The 24991-nt window shown below is 34.5% G+C and overlaps 4 protein-coding genes and 1 non-coding gene across 5 annotated transcripts; 2 read left to right on the top strand and 3 right to left on the bottom strand.

Annotated features, from left to right (window-relative positions):
* On the top strand, positions 1-2773 carry LOC124910044 (laccase-15-like). The gene is made up of 7 exons (XM_047450668.1): positions 1-123; positions 214-365; positions 440-687; positions 976-1104; positions 1215-1509; positions 1877-2553; positions 2642-2773. Exons 1-7 carry the CDS (start codon positions 1-3, stop codon positions 2770-2772), a joined length of 1755 nt encoding a protein of 584 aa, XP_047306624.1. The 3' UTR covers position 2773.
* Positions 2774-3399: 626 nt separating this feature from the next.
* Positions 3400-6370, bottom strand: LOC124944405 (cytochrome P450 78A7). The gene is made up of 2 exons (XM_047484653.1): positions 5360-6370; positions 3400-4002 (listed from the first exon to the last, which is right to left on the bottom strand). Exons 1-2 carry the CDS (start codon positions 6368-6370, stop codon positions 3400-3402), a joined length of 1614 nt encoding a protein of 537 aa, XP_047340609.1.
* Positions 6371-12174: 5804 nt separating this feature from the next.
* On the bottom strand, positions 12175-13531 carry LOC124946149 (uncharacterized oxidoreductase At4g09670-like). The gene is made up of 2 exons (XM_047486718.1): positions 12988-13531; positions 12175-12914 (listed from the first exon to the last, which is right to left on the bottom strand). The coding sequence occupies exons 1-2, from the start codon at positions 13450-13452 to the stop codon at positions 12300-12302; spliced, it is 1080 nt and encodes a 359-aa protein (XP_047342674.1). The 5' UTR covers positions 13453-13531; the 3' UTR covers positions 12175-12299.
* A 6893-nt stretch (positions 13532-20424) lies between these two features.
* TRNAL-UAA lies at positions 20425-20508 on the top strand. The gene has a single exon. It is a non-coding gene; the product is annotated as a tRNA-Leu (tRNA).
* A 461-nt stretch (positions 20509-20969) lies between these two features.
* LOC124944522 (uncharacterized oxidoreductase At4g09670-like) lies at positions 20970-22451 on the bottom strand. The gene is made up of 2 exons (XM_047484793.1): positions 21906-22451; positions 20970-21739 (listed from the first exon to the last, which is right to left on the bottom strand). The coding sequence occupies exons 1-2, from the start codon at positions 22365-22367 to the stop codon at positions 21122-21124; spliced, it is 1080 nt and encodes a 359-aa protein (XP_047340749.1). The 5' UTR covers positions 22368-22451; the 3' UTR covers positions 20970-21121.
* Positions 22452-24991: the final 2540 nt, after the last annotated feature.

Here is a 24991-nt window from a genome sequence, read left to right on the forward strand (position 1 = left end):
ATGGTGTCTGGTGCTGATGAAACTAAGGCTGCTCTGATCATCATCTTTGTTCTTGGGCTTACTTGTTTATGCAATGGAACCTTCACACATATCCCATTACCCTTGCCTTATTATAGATTTGTTGTGAGTTTTTTTTCTTCTCTTTTTTAAATCTAAGATCCAAATTCAATTAGTTTCTAAACTTTTAATCATATATTGATTGATATAATTAAGGTAAGAGAAGCTTGGCACAGTAGACTATGTGTAGCAAAGAAGATACTAACAATCAATGGACAGTTTCCTGGTCCAACTATTTATGCTTATAGGGGAACCACAGTTTTAGTTCACCTTCATAACTATTCTCCTTACAATGTTACTCTTCACTGGTAATATATGTAACTAATTACTTACTTATCGAAATTTTAATTGCTTAATTAATAAAATATATGTATGTAATTAGGCACGGAGCGAAACAAGAAAGGTATCCTTGGTCTGATGGCCCCGAATATATCACACAATGTCCGATTAAACCGGGTGGGAGTTTCAAACAGAAGATTTTAATTGCAGCCGACCAAGAGGGTACCCTATGGTGGCATGCCCATAGTGATTGGTCTCGAGCAACTGTTCATGGTGCCATCATAGTCTACCCTAAGCTCGGTTCTTCTTACCCCTTCCCAAGACCACACCATGAGGTTCCCATCATATTAGGTATAATAAGCAATGAATATCGTCTCTACTAAGTTCTAACAACGGATTTTTTCTATCATTAAGCGTCGCTATTAAATTGCTCTGTAGCTTAACGTCGCTAAAAACCTTTAACGGTGGATTATTTTATGTCATTAAGTTGACATTAAATTGGTCTGCGATTTACCGTCGCTAATAACTGTAACGAAGGATTGTTTCAGGTCATTAAACGCCGCGATTAAATTGCTTTGTGGTTTACCGTCGCTAATTGACTTCTTTTTAAATGTATTTTTCTTTGGAAATAAATAATAGGAGAATGGTGGAAGAAGAATGTGCTGGAGGTATTAGAGGAATCAGTTATAACCGGGGCAGACCCAAATGTTTCTGATGCATTCACCATTAATGGTCAACCTGGTTTCCTCTATCCTTGCTCTAATCTAGGTCAGCTTAATTAATCTTACAATAATTTATTGCAAAAACATACATATAAAAAAAATTATATTTATAACTTGATCTTCACCTTTTTACATGCATATATGATCTGCATGAAGGTGCCTACAAGTTATGGGTTCAACAAGGGCACACATATCTCCTACGGTTTATAAACGCGGCCATGAACAACGTCCTATTCTTTTCCGTAGCCAATCATGATTTAACTGTGGTTGCAGTTGACGGTAGCTACACCAAACCCATGACAAGGCCACATATCACCATCTCCCCAGGTCAAACACTTGACGTGTTGTTACATGCCGATCAACCTCCTTGTGGCCGATATTATATGGCTGCTAGAAGCTACACATCTGGGAACATATCTTTCGATAATACAACCACAACCGCCCTCTTAAAGTAAATATTTCTCCATATAATATTTTGTTTTCAATTCTTATTAAAAGAAACATAAACCAATAAAATGTTACAACATTGTTGTAACGAAATAAAAAAAAAAATGCAAAAACAAGAATATTCACATACTTATTTATACTGAATAGAGGATGTGAAAAATGTCATGTAGCTGATGTGACTTTTACCTACATATTTTCATTTTATGTCGCTAATGATAAATGTTATTAATATTTCTTTAATTTTGGAGTAAGTTATTTTTTAGTTTTAGATAGTTTTAAATATGTTATATAAGAGTATAAAACATATATTATATTATAACTCGATGTTTCACGACATATTCTCACTTAAAAACAACATTTTAATTGAAAAGATACATAGATTGTTGGAGGTTCAACTGGTCGAGACCTACCATGCCGTATCTTCCAGCATACAACGACGTATCATCTGCAGTTAATTTCTCTTTCAGCCTCCGTAGTCTCGCCAACAATAGATATCCCATCAGTGTCCCACTAAACATCACCACCAAAATCATCTCAACCGTCTCAATCAACACCCGCCCTTGTAATCATACATCCGGCGAATCAAAAAACATTACATGTCAGGGCCCAAACGGGACAAGACTAGCTGCCAGCATCAACAACGTAAGCTTCGTGATCCCAACACGGATTGACATACTACAAGCCTATTACAACCGACTTAAGGGCGTGTTCGATACACGGTTCCCAAACTTTCCTCCGCTCGAATTCAATTACACTGCGGAGGACTTGCCGGTTTCGTTATTGACTCCAACGAGGGCGACTAAGGTGAAGCTGTTGGAGTATAACGAGAACGTGGAGATGGTTTTCCAAGGGACCAGTTTGTTGGGTGGTTTGGATCATCCTATGCATATACATGGTTATAACTTCTATGCAGTTGGAGGGGGGCTTGGGAATTTCGACAAGAATAAGGATCCAATGAAATACAACCTTGTTGATCCACCTCTAAGAAATACTGTATGTGTCCCAATTAACGGATGGATTGCAATCAGATTTAAAGCTAATAATCCAGGTACTATTTATTATTGAAATTAATTAACTAGCTAGTAATTAGGTTTTAAATACAAAATTAAACTAACTTCATTTGTTTTAATGTATAGGAGTTTGGTTTATACATTGTCATTTGGAGCGACACTTAACTTGGGGAATGAATACTGTATTAATCGTAAAAGATGGAAAGCGTCCCGAGGAGAAAATGTTGCCGCCTCCTCGCGACATGCCCCCTTGTTAGCTAGGTAGTACTAACTCCAACAATAATATGATCAAAATCATATATAGAAAAAATAAAGCAATGATATTTTATTGTCTTGTGTATGTCATATTTAATATTTACATATAAAATGTCTACGTTTTTATAAAGGATATATAACAAAAATTTAGTACAAGTAACGAGAATCGTAACATAACTTCTTAATAGTTGAAAAAATCAATAAAATATGAATAAGGCACAAATATCACTCCGTCAACTAGACTTCAACGTACAATCCATTTTCTTAATGAAATGCTAATTATTTTCGTGACACCATAGTTTCGAATTAATTTGAATTGTTTTTATAATAGTATGGATTATAAATATGAATTAAGATTCATTCATATATCTTGATAAATACATTGAAAACAAATATATAACTCTCCAGGGATCGCAATTTAGTTTCTAGGTAGTCTCTCCAAAAATGAAGAAAAAAAGGAAATATTATTAGCCAACATAAAATATGAAAACAAATATTTATTTATATAATTAACAAACATATTTATACAATACAAAGACTAGTTTAGTTCAGCGATAAAATTAAAATAAAACAGTTAAATCAGTTATGCATAAAACCTAGGAGGCGGGTCAAAGTGAAGTCCTGGGTCATCACTTTGTAGCAACAGCCACGGCACAAAGAGGATTTTCCATCTCACAAGACAACTTAAGCACTTCACTTAGGTCTACGGGTCGGGTTTTCTCTTCTCCCCATTCGAAATTTCTCACCAACTCCGCGACCCATAGGCTAACCGTAGCAAGCCCAAGGTTCTTCCCGGGGCAGACACGACGCCCTGCCCCAAACGGGGCAAGTCTCATGTCGCTCCCCCTCACATCTACATGGGCACCACCCGCCTCCGGAAGAAACCGCTCCGGTTTAAAAACGAATGGGTCGGACCATATGGTTGGGTCGTGACATATGGCCCACATATTAACCATAGCCGTTGTGCCAGCTGGAATGACCATACCGTTGCTGACGCAAACATCAGATATGGATAGTCTGGACCAGGAAAGGAGCGGGCCGGGCGGGTGAACCCGAAGAGTCTCTTTCACAACGGCTTGCAAATATGGTAACTTGGATAGGTCAATTCCATTAATGGGTTGCGATTGGATCTCGGTTTTAAGCTTTGATTGAACGGTTCGGTTTAAAACCAATTCGGCCATAACCCATTCAGTTAATAAAGCCGTTGTGTCTGTCCCACGAAATATCATTTCCTGCACATTTGCGAAATAAATTTATATAAATATAGTTTGAAAATGACATTTATATATTTGTTTGATGTTTCCCAGAAATCATTTATATCTAGCTGTACGTTCATACATAAATGGAACTTTATTCAATTTGATAATAAATTATTATTATTGTTTTGGTGTTAGACATGCTTTTTTTAGGACTAATCAACCATTATTATGGTCTTATACTCTTATTTAAAAATACTTAAATTTGAAAAAAAGTAAATAAATTTTGAAAATGTTTATACAAAATATTATAATTAAGAGTTGTTTATCTAACAAAAAAAAAAAAAAAAAATATATATATATATATATATATATATATATATATATATATATATATATATATATATATATATATATATATATATATAAATTCTCTAAGCGTCACTAAACACACCAAAGACTAATCATTTGATAAACAATGTAAACATAAGTTAAAATACTCACCGATAAACAAACACAACAAATTTAACGAGCTGAAACAAAGATTTAAAGAAAATTATATATATATATATATATATATATATATATATATATATATATTTTAAATCAAGTATCTCTTTCAAATATTTATTTAGATTACCTAATATTGAAATTTAATATATATCATTAAATTTAATAATATACAAAATGTTATTCAAAGTTCTATTTATAACATAAAAATATAATGTGACAAAATATATATATATATATATATATATATATATATATATATATTTGGCAAAACAAAATAGGTAATTCAAAAAAAAATTAGAGCAAAATAAAAAATGTATTTTTTAATTGTCACAATTTATGATTTTATTGACATTTAAAATTAGTATGTTGTTTTTTTAATAAAAATTGACATTTTAAAATATATAATATATAGAGGAGTGATAGAGAGAGGGAATTTGGTGAGGGAATGACGTGGCAACACCTTCATTAAAGTGAGAGGAAAGAGAGATAAGAGAGAAATTATTTGATTTTTTCAGCGAATAAGATTATGCCATGTCATTCCCTCACCAAATTCCCTCGCCTAATCATTTCTAATATATATATATATATATATATATATATATATATATATATATATATATATTATATTATATTATATTATGACTTTAGTCATTACTTTCACTACAATTAATTTTAAGTGAAATTTGAACATTTAATCTTTAATTTATTAAGAAGTTGTCGGTTTTAACATAGTAAAACATTTCATTCCCAATTTTTATATAAAATATGAAACACAGATTTTTTTAAATTTTAAATTTTTTGAAATATGATAAAAACAAAATTGTTAATTAAAAGACCAATATATATTTAATAAAACTTTAAAAGGGAGAGAGTGATATACCCATAAAACAGCCACCATATCTTCTTCCTCAAGCTTCTCTTCACCTTCCAAACAGAGCAACACATGAACAAAGCTTTTTTCAGACAAATCTGATAACTTATTATCATGGTGGCCGCCATTAATAAACCTAACATGTTCTTCAATAATCTTAACAATGAGACTTCTCACACGAATAACCAGTGCCGAGCAACGTTGATGAACCCTAATCGGATCATACAAATTCTCAACCCATTGAAGATGATCAGACCAATTAAACCCCCCCAAAAGTTCAAATCCTTCTCTAACAATCTCATTCAATTCCTTAATTTCTTCACTCCCTCTCTCATACTTCTTCCCAAAAACAATACCCATCATGCTATTTAACGAAGCAATCTGAATATGTTTTCTCAATTCCACAAATCCATTACTCCCCTGTTCTTCATTTATCCCTTTCACCATATCTGCACAATCTAGCATACGCCCATGCTCATGTGCTAAAATGCGCTTCTGTGAAAACAAATGGGTTGACGCTATTCTCCTTAGTTGTCTCCAGTATGGTCCATTAGGAGCAAACCCAATGGCCCGGCTAAACATGAGCTGACGAGCCGATGATTTAATCGGACGGTTGGCGAAATGGGGTGAAGTTAGGATTTCACGGGCAATCTGTGGTTCGGATGCTACAACAGCTGGAGTTGAGCCGAGGCTTAGAGCCATTAGCTGGATTGTTCTTGTTCCACGGCTGAAAGCCATGGAAGCTAGTGTTCGATGGGGTAAGCCGTGGCTTAAGCTGAATAAGCTGCCGAATATTGGTAGACCTTTGGGCCCGGGAATTTGGACTTGGCCCATTTGATTGCGGCCGTTTTTCCAGGCTAAACCGCCGCGAGGAAGGGCCCAAATTAGAAGAAGGAGAGTAAAAAGTGTGAGAAGGATGAAGAGTAAAAATAAATGGTGGTTAAAATATGGTGTTTTGATAATGGCTGGGAGTAAAAACATCCATAAGTTACTGTCTTCGGAATTCAAGGTAAAATCCATGATAGATTCTAGAGAGAGAGAGATTTATAACTTATAAGAGATGATGTGACAATTAAGGAGGTAAAGAGAGTTTAAATAGACATAAGACATCCATGATATATTAGGCTTGCGTAATGAATGATTTATTTATTAAAATATATATATTTGTAATGCTGAAATTAAATTATTAATTTAATTCAGGAATTTATCAACCGGTTCGTCATGCATGTGAAAAAAAAGAGGATGTATTTATTCGTTGAGTAATGATATATATATATATAGTACCCTTATACTAACTTCGTTTAGAAGAGGATTTATATATCATTACTTTTATTCTTTTTCATAAAAAAACAAACAAATTTGTTTAAAATAAATTATTAAAAAAAATTATATTTAAAATTTTAATTTAAATAAAATTAAAACAATTTAATATTTTTATTGATAAATAAAATGATTTTATGGTAGACTATACTGATGTGTAATAATATTTTTTTATAAGAAATACTTAAAAATTAATTTAAGATCAAACTAGCTAGCTCTCTATGTAATACATTACATTTAAGATATTTACTCTTTCTTATACTATTTTATTTGAATTATTATAATTATTTATCTATAATATAATAAATAATTTATCACAAACTAGTTATTATGACAGCTTCGTGTGGAAACTTCTTTAGGGTTTTGATTGATTCCCTCAAAATACCCATTATTGGCTTGACTTGTCTTGCACAATACACTTCAACTTAAGTTTGAACATAAAAATTATAAACTCTTTTCTTTGTTGCACATGCTTGATCTCTTGATTAACTTTATTATACACATATATTTTTTAAATAATAGGTAGTTTATGAGTTTTATTTAAGAAAAAAAATATATTAAATTTAATTATATCACTTAAAACACCTTAAAGTTTAAGTGAGATAGAGTTATTACAGCTTGGAATAACCTTATTTTTTCGGATAATAAAATTTGATATCATATATATATATATATATTGGCAAATTATATAGCAACTTATCTTAATTTAATTTTAATTTAATAACAGTAGTAAATTAAGAAGAACAAAAATAGTTTAAATGTTGAATATTGTTAAAATATTTGATTTAATTTAGAATTTTTTGATCCATGTACTTTGTTTTGAATTTTGATTAAGGTTTTCTTTTCTTTTTCATTTTATAATATGAGTACTTCAATAAACACTAATTATAAGACAAACTCGTATTCTATAATGAAAAAAGTGTCCTAGTGTTGATCGACCATGCACTAGATGCCACCCGAGATTTCATTATTAATTCAACTTTACAAATTCATCTCTAGAAAAATAAACAAAAAAAAATAAATAAATAAATAAATAAACCTTATATAGTTTGCATAATTGATTATATAACTATATAAATTAATTAACTTCTTTGCACTAATTTAAGGGGAAAAACTAAAAAACTATTACATACGTCAGAATGTAAATATTTTAAATTAATAAAAATGAAAATCGCTTTCAATTATTGTAGTATATATTAGAAATAATTTATAGGGTTGTGTTAAGTCATTTTCTATGACACATTGTTTGCATCAATTCGATTGTACCGTACATTATTATTTGAGTAGTATTAATTAATTAATTATATATATATATATATATATATATATATATATATATATATATATATATATATATATATAAAAGACAGAAAATTAGCTTTGTTTCTGTCGAATATATTATACCTCATGAATAATATTCCTTTTTATTATTATTAATTAAATATTATATTCTTTTTATGAGGAGACTTGATTTTGATCTTTGGGGATTTAAGTATGATGATGATATCAACCAAAGCAAATTATCACAGGGGCTCATTTATAAATCCCAAATTATCTAGGATCCATCCTTTTTTTTTTTTTAATATAATATATTTATTTATGAGACAGATTTAATGCATAAATAATGTTAAAACAACATGTTATATAAATGATTATGATAAGAGGATTTATCATCAGAATCTACACACATAAGACAGTATATGGAAATCATTTTTTTAAAGATGAATCTTTTATGGTTGGAAAATAAGAAAGCAACCATGCATGATAATAAAACTATATATATTTATTTGTAAGGTCGATAAAAGTATCATGAAAATGTTTTTCATAATTTTATTAATGTAGTAGTTAAATATATCATTTAACACTCATATTATGAATACAACTATGATTATGATATGTCATGCAATAAATTATTTAAGAAATATATATTATTTTTAAATCTCAAAAGTAATATTAGTATTTTTCATTACAAATATAAAATATTAGACTTCATATATGTGAGAATTACACATTTCAGATCAATGAATTTGTGGTTTCAAAAAAGTTTGAAAACTAACTACTAAAAAAATGTGATAGAATTGACAATTATCAACCAATCACATAAAATAAAATTATTTCAGTTATTTGTTTTAAAGATGTTAGAATTTGTACTAGAATTTCAATATTTAATAATGTGTGACGCGATTTTAACGTGTTAAATACCCTAAATCATAGTGTCCACTTATAATTCTATTAGAAAACATAGATTAGTTTGGTTGTTTTTAAGTTAATTTAGCTAAGAACTCCACCAACCCACATGCTACAGTTGCATTGATCAAGAAAAACCTCTATCGGCAAACTCACCCCTCCCATGTGTGTTGTAAAAAACATAGACTTTTCACACTTACAATTACATAAATATGTGTGCTCATAAATTATAAAGTCAAATAATATTAACCTTTTTGAAATTGAATGCATCTTGAGATTATCAATATCATCACCATCTTCTTCAATCAAAACTAACAATTTCCTCCACCGCCCACCTATTTGGCTATATAATCCGACCGTCCTATACAATCAAACCACGTACATTGTCAAAAGTTGTGGGTGAAAACGTAACACGAGTTCATGTGTTCATCTCGTTGAACGCGTCTTTATTTTTTATTTGTTTTTCATTGGTGTTTCTTTGAACAACTTGTCTTGAATCTATTCGATTAACTGAATTAATAAAAAAGAAAAAATGTTTGATTTGTCAACTTCTTCAACTAATATACATGTAAGAAATTAAAAGGTATATTACATGTAAGAAATCCTGAATTAATATACATTAGGTATATTACATGTAAGAAATTAATAGAATTGATAAGTGTTTGAATTAATCACTTGGTATCAACAATTTTAACATTGATTCATATGAAAGTGGTTTGAAGATTGACAATATTGTGCCTTGGTTTAGTTTTCCAAGTCAATCACATTTTTTCATGGATTTGCTTAATGAAATTTAGTTAATTGATTGAATTATCATTTTTTTTTATTATGGGTGCTACACTTTTTTTAGACAAACTTTTTTTTTAAACAATCGCGACTTTTATTTTCATTTAAGGTGTTTTGAGTGAGAATCAAATAAGTTATCATTTCTATATTAGAAATCACTATTATTTTTATATTAAGAGTCACTTTTGACACTTCACAATTCTTTCCTGAAAAGTTGTTACATGAATCACAAGATACGTATTACATTTTTTTCTTTGACTTCCGTTCTCATGTTTTTATATTAAGAATATTTTTGTCGCTTCACACTTCTTTCCTGAAAAATTGTTACTACATGAATCACAAGATATTACATTTTTTTTCTTGACCTCAGTTCTAATGTTTTTATATTAAGAACCACTTTTATCACTTCACACTTCTTTCCTGAAAAGTTGTTACTACATGAATCACAAGATATTATATTTTTTTCTTGACTTTTTTTCTCATATTTTTATATTAAGAACAACTTTTATTACTTCACACTTCTTTCCTGAAAAGTTGTTACTATATGAACTACAAGATATTATATTTTCCTTGACTTCCGTCTCAGATCTACCGCGCTAGGATATTACATTTCCATGAACGTGATTTTACACGAAGTCTAATAGTATTTTCTACCGAGTCATTTGGTTGAAAAAACGTTCGATGATGCGATGATATTTTATTTAATTTAGCGCTTTCGATAATCTTTTTGTTTAGACTTCCAAACTTACAAGGGAGAGGTTCAAGAATCAAGATGGACCTCGGGCTCATTTGGGCCTATGAACTTTATAGAGAAAGGGGAAGGACCGCCCTCGGGAGACATGTTCCCATTTATGTGAAAACCACATACATCGTTAGCGTTAGAAGGATATCATGTTAGTAGGAGTGATCAAACGAATAAATCCAATATGTTTTACAATTCTCAATTCATATTAAATTAAATCTAATTCGTAAATAAATGTGTAATATTCATTATTAATATGCATTGTATTTAGTATAGTTTAGATAATCCAATTTAATTTTTTTAATCTAATTATTTAATAAGTTTATTTATTTCATTTTTATTTTGTTAATATATGTTTAATATATATATATATATTATATATATATATATATATATATTATAAATCTCAAAACATTAATAGTCATTCAATTTTTTATACTGGAGTTAAATAAATAAAAAATATATCTTATTTGAATAATCATAATTAAATCTGTATTTAATTAAATTCGAATTCAATTAAATCTTAACTCAATCCAATCCGAAATAATACTTTGAATTCAGATCGGATTTTTGGATTAATCCGAATAATTATCTGCCTTACCCACTGGCACCCACTGGCATGGATGGAAGGACAAAGGAATGTCTGGTTATGTGAATGAATTGTGATAGAATGTACTTTTTAGTCTTCTTATTTGTAGTAGTTTAATGAATTAACAACAATTAGTTACCGTTTTTACAAATATAAGTTATGAGCAAAACCTTGTGGGTAAAAAAAGTTTGAATTATGATAGACAGTTTTGAGTTTTTTTTTATCCATGTCAATCACTAGGGGTAGAGAGCTTGATATTCAACTATTGAATTCTTGGGTTTTACCGACCACATTGCCTTACTATTGTCAGTTCATAACGCCTCTTTGGGTCATAATTGATTACATTGTCTCAACTCCCTACTCTTTAATTTTCAATACTCATTTACGTTCGTATACAAATTATAGTACATGTTAAACATTATGTTTTGAAGAGTCTAGCTCGTTGTGCGATACAACATAATTCGTCTAATTGATTTGCAAAATAGACTGCAACTTGAACTTGTTCAATTGTCAAATCGGGTTTGAAACTTATATATATATATATATATATATATATATATATATGAATGACCCTCTTTATGGTTTGTTATGTTTTTATTTTCAAATGCCTTATTTATTATTGTTTATGCTTTCTTGTAAGCATTATTATTCTTTTACTATATAATTATTGCATTTAGCATATTTCCTTGTTAATTATGGTTGTAGGGTTAGTTTTTAAGAGATTGGTGAGGGAATTTCTCTCTTCTTTTATTCATTTTATAACCAGTAATTTAAAAAATTAAAAAAATAAAGGAATATATATAAAACTTTGAAAAAAAAAATGTAATTCATTGTCCTACTTTTTCTTTGGTTAAACAGGAAATTCATTATTCACTAAACACTCGTCTAAGAATAATTTTAAAAAGAATTTTTTCGATCGAAGAATATTTAACCCATTGAATCTTTTCCATTAAAAGTTTTATTTTTGAAAATTGTTTATACAATGATCCATTACTTATTTTGATTGTGTATATATTATCTTACATTATTTTATTTTTTTTATAATGTAACTCAAATTGGAATTTATTGCTTATAAAAGAAAATCATGAATGACATGAATACTTGGTTTTTTTAGATGAAGGAGGCAGAATCTTAGACTATGTGAAGGCGGGCAGAATCTTACTAGTTTATAAAAAGTAATGATTTGAATTCTCCTTATACAAACCATTTAATATCAATCTTTATTTTCACAATAATTAAAAGTTTAGCAAAACATTATTAGTTTATGACATATTATTTATATAATTATAATTTAGACATTGTATTATTTTTCAAAAAAACTAAACTTACAATTCAATAGCCGCGAAACCGCTCTCCAACGACGTCTTCACCGCATCAATCACAAGCTGCGTTTTCCTACTAATGTTCACCCACTTCATCTCCGGCTTCGAACCCTCAAATTTGATATCAGAAACCAGCTTAGAGAATTCCCTCGCCATTAAAGCTTCTTGAGGAAGATCCGTCTCCACAATGCACTCACTCGGCATCGGTTCCCATCCCAGAGACAAATTGGACCAATTCGAACCAGAAACTGTATAAAACGACGCTCCTTTCTCCTCAAACGGTATTACAAAATCATGAACACGTAAATCTCCTTTACTTCCTAAAACCCTAATATCCATCGCATGATTAGCAAGAAAAGAGCAATAGAATGTAGCTGATCTCCCATCTCCCCAAGTCAACGAAGCAGAACAAGATAACAGAACGCCTGCTTCGTTGAATTCCGGATCTGGAATAGCGGTTACCTTCTTCGGGAGATCGTAGTTCATAGACCAGAGGATCGCGCGAATACAATACCAACCAGCATCTCCAAGTACACCGAGAGAATCAAGGTCTGGTTGAACTCGGATGTCGTTCTTTAGAAATTCGGAATCGCCTTTGTAAGTGAATACACTGTGAATCTGACGGAATCAAGAACAATTGCTATATGTTAGGGTTTATAACTGGTAGACTAAAAGAGGATTAAGTAAGTACCGATTTGATTTCACCGAATCGATCTAGATCGGAGAGAAATTCGTTCATCTTCATCGTTCTCGGATGATGCATCCACATCGTGGAATCCATATACTGTACGCCATTCGATTCGCAGGCTTCGAGAATCTTGTCAAGCTCCGCCGTGTTAAGAGCCACCGGTTTCTCTATTAACACATGCTTTTTCCGATTTGCAGATATTGTGGCCCATTTCAAGTGAAGGCTTGTAGGAAGGGGGATATATACGGCGTCAACGTCATCGTCGTCGATAACTGCCTCGTAACTTCCGTAAAGCTTTGTTGATTTTGGGAAGCCGTTTTCGGCTGCGAATGTTGTAGCTTTCTCGAGCGAGCGACTGCCGACGGCGGCGATGGTTGAGTTATTGGAAAGTAAGATGGCGCGTGATACCTTACGGGCTATATTTGCGCATCCAAGGATTCCAAATCGTATTTTGTGTGGTTCCGCCATTTTTGTTTTTCTGTAACCTAACTAGCTAACTTAGAGAGAAGATGATGACTTAAGTGGTTTTGTTGATAACATTAATTTATTCGCCGGCCAAATAATAATATTTAGAGTATTCCCATCTACTCATAAATAGGTACAAATATGTGCCACATTAGCAACCACATCACAAATAAATTATACCTCTTAATTTATACCTTTATTTTCCAACCAAGTACAATTGTGGTCCCACCATTCAAATCATCTAATTCATACAATATTTTTTTAAGAAGAGTGATAAAGTGAGGGAATTTGGTGAGAGAATGACGTAGCATCACGGTTAGAAAATGTAAAAGTAAAAGGAAAGAGAGAAATTATTTGATTTTTTCAGCGAATAAGATTATGCCACGTCATTCCCTCACCTAATCATTTCTCATTTTTTAATTCATTAAAGTAATTGTTAGATAAATTTTGACCGGTTCGAATAAACCTAACTTAAACAAACTTCCTATGCAGGAACAAGGAACCGGACCGGATGAACAAGAGAACCAACTGAAGAAACCGAACCGGTCAAGCTACCAAACCGATCAAGAATATTCGGCACATAACCGCACAAAGGAAGGATCAGCCAAAGCTCAAAACCGGATCCATCAAACAGCCGATCATCCACAAGATAAGAATAACCGGAAGAAGTCCGGTTACTTCACTACCAAAGACATTCGGCCAAGTCAGGCGGCCGACTAGTACAAGAAGACACTTTGGGTATCTGTTGAGAATGATACCAAAGGAGCAGACTGAATACTTCCATATCCATGCAAGTCTGAGGAAAGCCTGTAGGCTGCAGAAGACAGTACTACCGGATCCTTCTACTTCGGGATAAGCCAGAAAGGAAATCTTCAAAGTACAGACAACTGTCCAAACAGACAGTGCCTACATTGAGTAAAAGACAAACCCAGCAGGTCTGTCTTGCAAACCGGAAGAACAGACCGGCAGGTCTGAGACGACCGCAGGTCTGAAACACTGAATCACTGCATCTCTGATCAGCCAATCAGATTCAAGGCTTTGAAATATGACCGTTGGCATATTTCACCTATAAAAGGAGGCAGTTGCAGAAGAGTAAATGCGGGACACATATTGGGATAACAAGAGCTAAGAGCATTTACTACAATAACAGTGTGATATTCTAGAAAGCCTAAGTGTTGAAAGTTAAAGTGTGTTCTACAATTTCGGTGTAAATTGTAAGAAGTGTTATCGAGCAGAGAATAAGTCTCGATCGGCTTGTATTTGTATTCCTTAGTGAATATCCTTCTCGCGGTTTCGAGAGGAAGGGGTGACGTAGGAGTTTTATCTCCGAACATCCATAAAATCTGTTGTGTTATTTACTTTCTGCTGGCTTCATTACATAACCAACTAACTTAACCATACCGCTCCAAACCGATTCTATACCAACCATACCGAACATCCAGATTACCGAAACCGACCCACCATCTCCAAATCTCCATCATCCTAAACTGACCGTGCCTATCACACAAGCATACCGCTTCAACCTGAAAGCAAACCTCTTCCGCGCTTGAACTTAGTTCAAGGGTTTGTGACAGGTTGTGTAGTATTGAAACCCCGGTGTTAATCTCTAACCGGATTAACCACCATCCTACGAGTGAGAACCGCTAACCGGTCTAACCCCCGGTCCACCAGCGGCGACCTAGATCCTAACAAACTCAAACGAAATTTTATTCAAGAGACCGATACGAAAGGGTACATGGAGAAAATCGATAGAATGATACGAAAGATAGACTTCGAGGAGATTCGGCAGAATGGGACAACCGAAGCAAAGGAAGTCATTGACCTGCTGATCAAAACCGGTCTGGGATATTTTCTGGACGGTCCTCACGTAATTTACAGAGAGGCGGTCGAAGAGTTCTTCAAAACCGCAATCATCTCCTACGACAGGATTATCGCAACGGTTTGCGGTTCCCAAATCGAGATCACCGAAGCAGTGGTGGCCGAGAGTTTGCGTCTCCCAACTACCGGCGAGGACGCAACGGCAGCAATAGACGATGATACTTTTGAGACGGCTTGCCACCTCTTATCGGCAACCAATAAGCCAATCACGACATCCGGAAGTAAGAATACGCTGAAGCCGGAATATATCCCGGCATGTGACGTTTTCGCCAGGGCGATACTGGCAAGGGGAGGAAACTTCAGCAACCTCACCAGAGATAAAATCAAAATGATATTTCGTCTGTTGGAAGGAAAGGAGGTCAACTGGGCAAGATCAGTGTTCGGCAACCTCATGGACATGGTAAGACCGGATTCAGCCCGGTCGTGGGGATATGCCGTGCAACTCGGTAAGATCTTCCTACACTTGAACCTCAACGTCGGTCCCGGTGTTGGGCTAATAAAACGCTGCATCATTCGATCGAGGCAATTCCTTCCAAGAACGCAGTCGGCCTCCAATTCCACAGGTGGCCGAAAGAAGAAAGCCGCACAGAAAGATGCCCCGGCAAAAGCAAAGACCGGAGGAAAGAGGAAAGAAAAGATAACTTTCGCAGACCCACCACAACAAACAGAGGATGAGGAGTGGGACCCTGAGGAAACCGACCCGGAAAGGACCGAAGATGAAACGGTCCACGATGACGATCATTCGGCTCGAAGTCCGAACGATGCCGAACATAGCGCTAATCCTGAAACCACCGAGGGTGAGGACGGGGTTGATACAGGAGCCCATGATGAAGGCTTCAACAGGGAAGAGGCCGATGAGGCCGAGGCCGAAAGACTTGCCCAGAATATCTTTCAGGGCATAAACAAGCGAGACGAGGACGTCATAGACTTATATCTGGAGTGGCATGAGTATCGGTTCAATACAAAGTATAAAGATCTCCTACCGGACCTCCCGCAACAGGGTTGCATCGCAAGACTGGAGGAAGTAGAGGACATGGTCTTCAGCCTCACAAAATCCAACACAATTCAGGAGGTACAATGCCGAACTTGCCTCCTGATACCGAGAAGCCATCTTCGGAAACTAAGAAGGCGCATCAGAAAGATTAAGGAAGAATATGCCGAAGGGGGATCGGTGTCTACCGTAGCACCGCGAGTATTGGAAAAGCTTGAAAAGGGCAAACTGGAAATACGTCAGGAAATAGAGCGGCTGGAGGCAATATGCAACCAAAAGCAAGTACCGGTCTATACTGCTCCGGTAATCGAAGAATTTCCAGTTGAATACCCAACACCCTCAAGAGAAGAAGCTGAGACACCAAGGGATATTGAGGCACCGATGCAAGAAGACGTTGAGGTACAAATTATAGAAGATGTCGAGGTACCAATCTCAGAAAATGCGGTAACAAACTTGGAGGATGCGGTCACATTAGAACCCCCTAATGAGAATGCTGCACTGATAGACTCTAGTGAGAGAGCCGATCCTGATCCCACCGAGCAATCAATTCCCTCTCCACCACCGGAAGCCACCGCCTCGGTCCCTCCTACAGAACAGATTGAAGACCGGCTCCAAGAATTTGAAGCATCCGTTTCGGGGCGGATTGATGACCAACTTAAGAAGTTTGAAATATCCATATCAGGGCAGCTTGAAGACCGACTTCAAACGTTTAAGGCATCAATATCGGAGCAGATTGATGACCGTGTACTTGAACACGAAGTGTCCAAGCTTCAACCGTTCAAGGAATGTTGCAATAAAATATTTGATTCGGCCATGCAGTTCGCCAATGTGACAAAACAGCTTGTGGATCAACATCAAGCACGCCTAGCAGAACTCAGCACCGGGCTGTGGGAAGAGGCCGGTGAGCGCGAAAAATGTGCTCAGCATACCGCAGCTCTAGAGGGTATAACTTCGGACTTAAAGAAGGACTTCGAAAGGGTCGACGCGACAATCGATCGGGTCTCAGAACTCGAAAAGTCGAATGAGAGCCTCGTGGCCGAAGTAAAGGCACTTACCGCGCAGATGGCCGAAATCCTAAAAGCTAAGGAGAACGCAGATGCCGCAGCTATAGAGGCTGATGCTCTAGTTGCTAAAAGGGTCCAGGAAGCGCTGGACGCCGAAGCTGGCAAAGACAAGGAGGCGCCGCGATCGTCTCAGCTGACCGAAGCCGAAGTAGAGGCCGAAAGAATAAGAAGGGCCGAGATCCTATATCCAGGGTATGCTGCGAAAGTGGCCAGTCAGGCCGCAGCGGATGCCGAACGACTGGAAAGGGAATCACGAAGGCTGGCGGGATTTGCAAAGGAACACGCGAAAAAGAAGAAGGCGGCCGCCTCCGCTTCAGCACCGACAAAAAGAAAGAGGCCGGCTCCTAAGAAAGTTCGGATAGTCGAGATGCTAAATGAAATATCTGACCCAGTTGCTACGGATACTTCGCAGCAAGCCGACCCAGTCGAAGAACAGCTGCGGTCCCGATCTAAAAGACCACGACCCTCCCAACAGACCAGGCAACCACAACCGCCACCGCAACCTAAGAAAAAGAAGAGCGCCTACGAATTCACAGACTCTGAATAGGGACTATCCTTCCTTTTCTTATTCGCCTTAGTTTTTATACCTTGTCTTTTCCGGTTATCTATAAATATATATAAAGTTATTTTTGAATACCGGCCTTATTTTGCATTTCTACATGATTTTGATAATTTTAAATAAAATGATCAAAAAGGGAGAAATTGTTAGATAAAAGATAGAGATTCTTCCAAAACTCCTCCCTCAAAATCTTTCGAAAAATTCTCTAAGTCTTTTTCAAAAACCGGCCAAACAAAACAACCGGCCTACGGTTGCAAACTTACATGATTTTGATAATTTTAAATAAAATAATCAAAAAGGGAGAAATTGTTAGATAAATTTAGACCGGTTCGAATAAACCTAACTTAAACAAACTTCCTATGCAGGAACAAGGAACCGGACCGGATGAACAAGAGAACCAACTGAAGAAACTGAACCGGTCAAGCTACCAAACCGATCAAGAATATTCGGCACATAACCGCACAAAGGAAGGATCGGCCAAAGCTCAAAACCGGATCCATCAAACAGCCGATCATCCACAAGATAAGAATAACCGGAAGAAGTCCGGTTACTTCACTACCAAAGACATTCGGCCAAGTCAGGCGGCCGACTAGTACAAGAAGACACTTTGGGTATCTGTTGAGAATGATACCAAAGGAGCAGACTGAATACTTCCATATCCATGCAAGTCCGAGGAAAGCCTGTAGGCTGCAGAAGACAGTACTACCGGATCCTTCTACTTCGGGATAAGCCAGAAAGGAAATCTTCAAAGTACAGACAACTGTCCAAATAGACAGTGCCTACATTGAGTAAAAGACAAACCCAGCAGGTCTGTCTTGCAAACCGGAAGAACAGACCGGCAGGTCTGAGACGACCGCAGGTCTGAAACACTGAATCACTGCATCTCTGATCAGCCAATCAGATTCAAGGCTTTGAAATATGACCGTTGACATATTTCACCTATAAAAGGAGGCAGTTGCAGAAGAGTAAATGCGGGACACATATTGGGATAACAAGAGCTAAGAGCATTTACTACAATAACAGTGTGATATTCTAGAAAGTCTAAGTGTTGGAAGTTAAAGTGTGTTCTACAATTTCGGTGTAAATTGTAAGAAGTGTTATCGAGCAGAGAATAAGTCTCGATCGGCTTGTATTTGTATTCCTTAGTGAATATCCTTCTCGCGGTTTCGAGAGGAAGGGGTGACGTAGGAGTTTTATCTCCGAACATCCATAAAATCTGTTGTGTTATTTACTTTCTGCTGGCTTCATTACATAACCGACTAACTTAACCATACCGCTCCAAACCGATTCTATACCAACCATACCGAACATCCAGATTACCGAAACCGACCCACCATCTCCAAATCTCCATCATCCTAAACTGACTGTGCCTATCACACAAGCATACCGCTTCAACCTGAAAGCAAACCTCTTCCGCGCTTGAACTTAGTTCAAGGGTTTGTGACAGGTTGTGTAGTATTGAAACCCCGGTGTTAATCTCTAACCGGATTAACCACCATCCTACGAGTGAGAACCGCTAACCGGTCCAACCCCCGGTCCACCAGCGGCGACCTAGATCCTAACAGTAATCTTGTTTTATTTTTAATTATATTAATTTGTTTAAATTAATAAAATTAATATTTATAAATTATATTAAAAAATTAAAAATAATTAATAATTTTTAAAAATAATTTAGGAAATTATTATCACAATAATACTTGAAAAAAATAGACTACTAAATCATATTTTGTTACTAATTCTTGTAACGCGCCCAAAAACAAATGTTAACTTTTTAGAAAAAACGGTGATATTTATTTTTAAATGTTTATTTTTTTAAATGTTTATTTTTTTAAATGTTTAAATGTTTATTTTTTAAAATTTTTAAATGTTTATTTTTTTTGCATAAAAAAGTGGAGTGGGAACCACTTGGCTTTTTAGCAAAACTTTGCTACTCATTTTTCTCTCTCCATCCCCAGATACAAATTCTGTCCACATCAGATTTGTACCTACTGATGAGGATGCTCTTATAATTAACAATGACAATTTCAAAACATAAACGAACCGAATTATCCCGTTTGGGACGGTTTTTTCCCGAACTAGACGAGATGGGGATTGTATTTGTTTACCTGCCTCAATCTCACCTCCAATGTGCACGTGAGAATATAAACACAATTAAATATATACAATTATTAATATATTTATTTATAAATTATATTTTATAAGAATATTAAGTTAATTTTTTATAATAATATAAAATTTCATTATAATATATATTATATAAAATTTTTTGTTAATATAATTATATTTTATAATGTTTTAAAAATTAGTTTATAACTGTGCCTCGCAGGGATTTTCTGAAATCGAACGGGATTGGGGATAGTATTACAAAACTCCGAAATAAAAACGGAGCGAGAATGGTAAATATATTCTCCGTCCTATTGATATCTTAGAGTAATATTTATATAAATAAGTATAAATATGTAAATATAAATAATTAAACATAAGCTGGTTTGCCCGAGAGGTTAAGGGGGAAGACTTAAGATCTTCTGCATTCAATATGCGCATGGGTTCGAACCCCATAGCCAGCAATTTTTTTCTTCAAATGTTTAGAAAATATTTTTAAGTGTTATATGTTCACAAAATTTTGAACTATATAGTATGAAATGCTCTACAAATTGCAAGACTCCACTAGTAACAATAAGAGAATCCATTTTTTTTCAATTTGGTAGATATCTATAACATAAAATAACTTAAACATATATATAATTAAGATGAAGGAGCATAAGTTAAATAGGAGATGCAAAAGAACAAACATCCCAACAAATGGTTGATCAGTTTCATTAGGAAGGCTATGGGAAGTATATATCATCAATTGAAAGAACATGAAATTAAATAGAATCGAAAACCATGGATTGTAACGAGAAACTCCAATCAAAACCACTGGAATTTAAGTTGGAATGATAGGAATGAAAGCGCGAAAGTCAGTCATATGAGCTGAGAATTGGTGGGTGAATGCGGTTTGCTGAAGAAGAATAGATGTACTAATCCAAACATAAAAAGAACACTTTTATTTCAAACATAAGAAAAATCAAGAAAACCCAACACTTTATTTGAACATAAATAGGATTTAATTACCAACTTCAAATTGGGATTCAATTACCATTAGTCTATCAGTCATTATTTCAAACTTCAAATTGGGATTCAATTACCAACTTCAACCTCTTCAAAGCCATTATCAATGGAAGCTTTAATAGCATCAAGAACCAGCTGAGTCTTCCTACTAAGAATCGGCCATTTCTTCTCAGGCTTTGAACCACTTTTCACAGCAGCAACCAACCTAGAAATCTCCTTCACCATACACACTTCCTGTGGAAGCTCAGTCGTGACAATATGCTCGCTAGGAACCGGCTGCCATCCAGTCACTAAGTCGGTAAATCCACTTTCCGACGCAACTGTAAACGAAGCCTTCTCCTCTTCCAAAGGAATCACAAAGTCGTTCACATGCAAAGTACCATTCGTTCCAACTGCAGTTATGTCCATAGTTAAATTGGACAGGAATGAACAATGGAAGCTAGCCACTTTCCCGTCTTCCCAATACAACGAAGCCCCACAAGCTAAAATCACGCCTGCTTCATTGATAACAGGTTTCTTGGAGGCTATGACTGTTTTAGGAAGCTCAAAGTTAGCCGCCCATAGGACAGCCCTTGTACAGTACCAACCCACGTCTCCAAGAGCACCGAGAGCATCAAGATCTGGCTTCACTCGGATGTCGTTTTTCAGGAAATCCGATTTAGCCGCGAATGTGAAGACGCTGTGCACCTGTTACAGTTATTATATCCACAATCTGAATTCAAAATTCGGCTAGGGTTTCAGAATGAAAGCTACGAATTGAAAAACAGTAATCCCAAATTCCCAATCCTGTCTATAATCATCGTATCACTGTAATGAAATCATATCATTCAGTCATTCGTTATCAATTGATTACCGTATTAAGCTGACCAAAGAGCAGGGGATCGTCGAGGAATTGTCTCATCTTAGCAGTGCGAGGATTATGCATCCACATTGTAGAATCCATGAACTGAACGCCGTTTTCTTCGCAGGCTTGCAGAATGAGGTCGAGTTCCTTAACATTAAGAGCGACCGGCTTCTCGAGGAGGATATGCTTCTTCTTCTGTGCGGCAAGAACTGCCCAGCGTACATGCAGACTGGTGGGAAGAGGAATATAGGCGATGTCGACAACTGGATCATCCAGGACGGCTTCGTAACTTCCGTAAGCTTTGGCGCCGGCGGGGAAACTGTTATCGGAGGCGAATAAGGTCGCTTTCTCCTGAGATCGGCTGCCGACGGCGTGGATTACTGCGCCTGGAGCAATGTTTATGGCCCTAGATAGCTTGCGAGCTATATCGGCACATCCTAAGATGCCGAATCGGATTGGATTTTCCGCCATGGAAGGATTAGCTTAGAAACGAAAGGATGTGCAGAGACACGAGAGAGATGAAAGAGGCAAAGAAGCGTTATAAATTATAATCTTATCTATATATTATAATAATAATAATAGTAAATATATCGGGAATAATTCGTTCCTTACCAATAAAAAATAATTGAATTGAATAATAATTCGTATTAGTCCATTTAAATTAATAATTAAGATTATATATAAAATAAAAATAATAGATCAAATGATTTTGTTTATTATTTTCATAAATCTAAATAAAAATTAAATAGAAAGACTATTATTTTTATTTATATTTATATTAAAAAAATAAAAATAAAAATAAAAATAAAAATCACAGAAATATTATAGTAAAACATAAAACAAACAAAAAGTAGTAGCTTAATTTTGTTTACTAATATTATAAACTTAAATAAAAATTAAAAAAAAATTATTCATTTTATTTTTGTTTATCTTAAAAAAAAAATTACAAAAACATTACAAGGAAACATAAACTAACCAGGGAAAAAAAAATTAATTAATAAACAAAAGAGAAAAATTAATTAATTAATAAAAAATATATTTAATTAATAAATATATAAATTTTAAAGAAAATAACTCAGTTTATTATGTTTAAAGATCGGCCAATTCTGTAGATTATATACAATTTAAAATAAAAGAACTTTTATTAGTTTATTCATATAAATAAGCTTTTTATCTAAATATATTTTATTTAAATTAAATATTTGAAAAATATTTGTTTCATTAAAATTCATATCAACATGAAGACAATATTTAATATATTTGTTTAGATATAATATGAAAGATAAGGATAAAGAAAGTTTTTATTTTCTTTCTTTCTAGTCATTCTTCTATTTAAATAGTTTAATAGTTATTTGAAAGCTAAGTGAAGAATATGAATATTGAACTTGCTAGTTTTACAAAAAGGTAAAAATATAAGGTAATAACAGTTAAAAAAAAATGTATAATAAATGAATTTTAATAGTAAATTTTCATACTAATTTTAATCTAATTGGATAATTGCAATAATTCATGCAACGTGTCATGGATGAGACTTGAGATTTTGTTCGGGATTTTATTCACTGTACTATTTTAAGTTATTGTTTTCGATTTTATAAGGTACTTTTTTTTTTTAATTAGAAAAAGGTAAGAAGATAATGCTTTAGATTATCAATTTCTGATATTTATATTCATCTCTTAGGCACTTTGGATTATCAATTATCCATTAAATATGTTTCCTAAACCGCAATCAAGTTATAAATTCAACTCCCTTTATAATTTTTATAATTAATATATATATATATAGTTAATATAAAAATTAAGAAATTAATAATAAATATTAAATACAAAAAATAATAAAATTATTATAACAATCATAAGTGGTCGGGCGGTTTAATGGTTGTTGGCGAGCATTTAAACATTTGAGGTCTCGAGACGAAGGTCGAGAGGTGGGTAGGGATGACAATGGGGCGGAATGCATTTAACATCCCCGCCCCGTTCGGTTTTTTTCGGTTTTGGGGAATCCCGCGGGACACCGTTAATAAAAATTTTAAAAATAAATAAATAAATATTATATAAACGAATTTTTTAATATAATATATATTATAATATATTACAATTTTATATTATTATAAAATATAGTAAATAAATAAATATATTGGTGATTTAATATATTTAATTATGTTTATGGTGTTCGGAGTAGATTCGGAGTGAAATCGGGGCGGGTATGGGCGGGAGACACAAATACCATCCCTGCCCATCCCCGTTCGGTTTCGGGGAAAAACCAATCCAAACGGGACAATTCGGTTCGGTTTTTGCGGGGCGGTTTCAGATTGTCATCCCTAGCTAGTGGTGGGTGGTTTGTCAAGTGTGAGGTCGGAATTAGTGGTTGATATGACGAACATTTAAAAGTATAAAGTCACGAGATGTAGTTCGGGTGGTTGATGGTTTGTCAAGTGTGAGGTCGGAATTAATGGTTGGTTGACGAGTATTTGAAAGTATAAAGTCACGGGATGGAATTCGGGTGGTGGGTGGTTTGTCAAATATGAGGTCAGAATTAGTGGTTGATATGACAAACATTTGAAAGTATAAAGTCACGAGATGGAATTCGGGTGGTGGTGGTTTGTCGAGTGTGGGGTCGGAACTAGTGGTTGGTTTGACGAGCATTTGAAAATGGGTGAGGTCACGAGATGGAGGTTGGGTGGTAAGTGGTTTGTCGAGTCTGAGGTTGGAATTAATGGTTGTTTGGCAAACATTTGAAAGTGTGAGGTCGTGAGATGGAGGTGGGGTGGTGGTTAGTGGTTTGTCGAGTGTGAGGTAGAATTATTGGTAGGTTTGACGAACATTTAAAAGTGTGAGGTCACGAGATGAATGTCGAGTGGTGGTTAGTGGTTTGTCAAGTGTGAGGTTAGAATTAATGGTTGGTTAGATGAATGTCGGGTGGTTGTTAATTCGTTGCTACATGTACAGGTACTACCTCACTACTTGTATTCCACTCATAAAGTGACACCTATACACAAAAGTAAAGAATCACATCTCTCATTTGTTAATTTTTTTCTCTTTGCACATGTAGCACTTTCTTAATGGATACATGCACTATCATTATATGTAGCATTGAA

This window comes from Impatiens glandulifera, chromosome 7 (genome assembly GCF_907164915.1).
Source record: "Impatiens glandulifera chromosome 7, dImpGla2.1, whole genome shotgun sequence".
Lineage (NCBI taxonomy): Eukaryota > Viridiplantae > Streptophyta > Magnoliopsida > Ericales > Balsaminaceae > Impatiens > Impatiens glandulifera.